General features: G+C 28.5%; 1 protein-coding gene across 1 annotated transcript in view; it reads left to right on the top strand.

The window, feature by feature from the left end:
• Nucleotides 1-1,858, top strand: part of LOC108693022 (ras-related protein Rab-35) — a 3,352-nt gene extending 1,494 nt beyond the window's left edge. Inside the window, exons 2-3 of the mRNA XM_018201663.1 lie at nt 251-675; nt 884-1,858. Of these exons, the coding sequence (XP_018057152.1) occupies nt 251-675; nt 884-1,012 (554 nt within the window). The 3' untranslated portion in view covers nt 1,013-1,858. The remainder of the gene's footprint in view (nt 1-250; nt 676-883) is intronic.
• The last annotated feature ends 2,078 nt before the right edge of the window (nt 1,859-3,936 follow it).

Below are 3,936 nucleotides of genomic sequence, written 5' to 3'. Positions count from 1 at the left end.
TATATATATATTTTTTCTCTTTTGTTTTTAAGGCATAGGTAAAAGCTTGTTTTTTTAATTCTAATTAATTTAATATAGACAGGAGTAATTAATTCTATGTGATATAAAACTTATATTAGAATTATGTACAAACATGTTTATCAAAGTATAATTTTATCATGAAGATATTTGTATCTTTTTTATAATTTTCAAATATTTATTTATATACACCTTAATATGTATAAAATATATTTTTTCTTTTGTCTTTAAGGTGTAGGTAAAAGCTCGCTACTTCTGAGATTCGCTGACAATACCTTCAATGGCAGTTATATAACTACAATAGGAGTGGACTTTAAGATACAAACTGTGGAGGTAGACGGTGAGCGAGTAAAGCTGCAAATTTGGGATACCGCTGGACAAGAACGTTTTCGGACAATAACTTCAACTTACTATAGGGGAACACACGGCGTTATAGTTGTGTATGATGTGACCAGCGGTGATACCTTCGCGAATGTTAAACGGTGGTTACATGAAATCGAACAGAATTGTGATGTAGTTAACAGGGTACTGGTAGGAAATAAAAATGACGCACCTAATCAAAAGGTGGTGTTAACAGAAGATGCACAAAGATTTGCTAATCAAATGGGGATCCAGTTGTTTGAAACTTCCGCTAAGGACAACATCAATGTTGAAGAAGTATGCATCACATTAGTTTTTTTTATTTATAAAGCTATAAAACTGAAATAAAACTGAAAACTTTAAGCTTTTCTTTCACGCTTGTTTTTTTATTATATTGATAAAGCTAATTTTATTGAATTTTATTCAACTTCAAGAATACTGTAAATTTTGTTAATTAAATTAATATATATTTCCTACTCCACTGCAATTTAATAATTACTTGCAGATGTTCATGGCGATAACGCGGCAAGTATTGCGGACCAAAAAAGAACGCAAGGAACGGCAAGCCATACAGACTAATGAGACAGTCAACTTAAGAAAAAGCACAAAACAGCATAGGAAAAAATGTTGTTAGCGTTATATAAGCACGCTACTCTCTATAAACGAAATATTCTTTGATACAATAATTAGGACAGAATAAAACAGAGAGCATGTGTTAGTATTACGAGCGGACATGAGACGCTGGAAACCCTGATATTTTCTAACACTGAGTTTTGTATTCCAATTACGATACCTAAGATTGTATCCTAACTAAAGTATACTTTTTTGACGTTAGTATTTAACATAGTAGAATCGAAATACCGAACGAGCGCGTAGAGCTTATTTAGTGAAAATGATCGTCTGTGCGACATTCTTTTTTAACACGTTAAATACTTTTGCGTGCGTTGAAGAACAAAGGCCTATTCATTTGTAATACTTACGAAAGGGTAACTCTTACTCACGCGTATATTAAAATCCTCTCATACACACGTTTTATACACAAACGCGTTTCACATCATGTAATCATTAAACGAAATATCGTAAGTGGCAAACATCATTACGAACATCTTCCGCTTACTTTTTTGTCATTATGTAATTTTGATCGTAGTAAAATTTTGCTGCATTCAACAATGAGTTACCATATGCTAAATAAGTCGTATTTAGAGCGAGTAGGATTAAAGTTTCTTGAACAAACGAGCGATGAATATTATTAGCTGGTCCAAATAATTTTTAGGACGTTTTAGTAAAATTAAGGTTCCTGTAATTTGATGACGCTTTCAAAATACGTTCAAAAGATTCAATTTAATCGAATGCATGGAATGTATTAGGGATGTGCAACGGCATGTAAAAAAAATTATGTAAAAAGAAGACTGCTATATGAAACTGCAAAAATTGCTTTGTCGTGTGAAATTCAATATACTCCGTTTCGAAAATTATCTGTCAGAAGACTAATCAATATAATTTATTTCCAATAGTCACATTTACAACATGTATTTCGTAAAATTTTATAATTAGTTATAATTAATTCTTATTAAAATTTTAAAATTGTGTAATCTGTGAATATTAAATTTGTATATGAAATATTTATTAAAAGCACATTTTAAAAAAATTTTAAATAGTATCTAATAAAATTGAATCGTATACAATCGTATCTCTTTATATTTTTTAAGAATGATAAATTTGTTAGCTAAAAGCATCAATTATATATTATTGTTTCCAAGACATTGGAATATGCAGTATTTATATCGCGTGCATTGTTATGCATTAATAAAATATTAAACAGTATTATCTCATTTTTTAATTTTGTGTATGTCTTTCAATAATTCTGTTACGAGGGAAAGATGAAAAGCTTGTAAACGTCCGAATTTTATATACTCGAATATATAAATACGCAAGTATTTTAAATTGTTCATGCATTTGCGAACAGACACATGCACACGCATACACACTATTAAATATTTATTGCAGAAGGGTAGATAGCAAGATGATAAAATATAACTATATCGGTCATGTCCAGCTATGACAGAAGCTGTCTGTATTAATCTGTGATAATAGTTAAGATAATGTCGCCAGCTGCCTGTAATACTGCTGTGTGTATCTACTTCCTGCTCCCTGTGTTGTAATTAATATCGCTATTATTTCTCTCTTTCTTTTTTTTCTTTTTAGTATCAATTATGTATCTCCTTTAGAGGCAATAAAGCGACATCCTATATTGTGTACATATTCTCTTGCCAGTTTTAGTGGCATATTCACGAAATATTTCATCGAGCATATTCAATCTTGTTTACTGTTATACAGTTATGACGTTGTAATATTATTATACATACATATGATTATAAATAAATAGGAATCTACATGTATGTATCAAATAAGTATTGCCTTCATTCCTTGAAAAATTGATTTCTATTCCATTTGTATGTGTATTTTTTATTATTTAAAATATGTAAATATGTAGCAAAGCTTTAAATTTACATAATTCAAACAAATGAACTCAATCCAAGTTATATTGTATACATATAATCAATTCAGATAAAGCTCAAAGATTCGCGCCTCAGTGTATTGTCTTGCTTGAATAAAAATTCGAACTGAACAAATACATATAATATTTATAACACGTGGGCATTGCTTCGGAAATAAATTCAGAATACAAAAATATAATACAAAAAGTTTATTTAAACATTATAAATACTTATTCCATCTAATTTTAATTTTGAGTTATAGAAGTTTTCGTTTTTCTTCAATAATTTTCGTTGATCAAGTTGAACTATAGTCTTCACATATTTCTGTCTAAAAAAAACTGCTTACTAATGGTCAATTTTACAGTTGCGTAAGTATAGTTGTAGTTGTAAGAATTAACCAATCATATCGAATATGAGGAGAATATTCTACTGTGATTGGTCAATTCTTACATCTACAACCGTTATTTATGACTACGTTTATGCAATTATTGTATGTAATAGATTGTGTTTAACACACAAAGACGCGTGATCTTCATTTGAAGACGCTATCCAAGTTTAGTTTATAACGAGAAATATAATAATTATAATAACAATTTTTATAATGAAATTATTATAATTATATAACGAAACAGTAATTATAATGAAACACAAACACGTCTGTAACTTAGAAATAAAGTCAAATAAAATAAATGTTTATGTAAACTTTTTGTAGCATTTTTATGTCCTGAATTCATTTATAAAATTATGTTCACATATTATAAAACTCAATGTAATATATTCGAATTTGAAAAATATTAATAATTTAAAGAATTCATGATGGAATTTGTCGATGATCAGAAAATTCCATTATTTAAAACGTATTATTTTGTTTATGCGTAAAGAAAGATATTTATTTATACCTGTTACTTGCGAAAGTAACGATTTCGACTTTCAACGACAATAAAACGCTATATATAAGTAACAACAAATATATCCGTGCAAAGAGAAAGATAAAATTGTTCAATAAAATATTAAATAAGCGATAATATACTTTTATGTCTAGGCATGCATAGGTATTTTA

Source organism: Atta colombica, unplaced genomic scaffold (assembly GCF_001594045.1).
Source record: "Atta colombica isolate Treedump-2 unplaced genomic scaffold, Acol1.0 scaffold83, whole genome shotgun sequence".
Classification (NCBI taxonomy): domain Eukaryota; kingdom Metazoa; phylum Arthropoda; class Insecta; order Hymenoptera; family Formicidae; genus Atta; species Atta colombica.
Note: the sequence above shows the minus strand (reverse complement) of the source record. Positions and strands in the feature narration are given on the sequence as shown.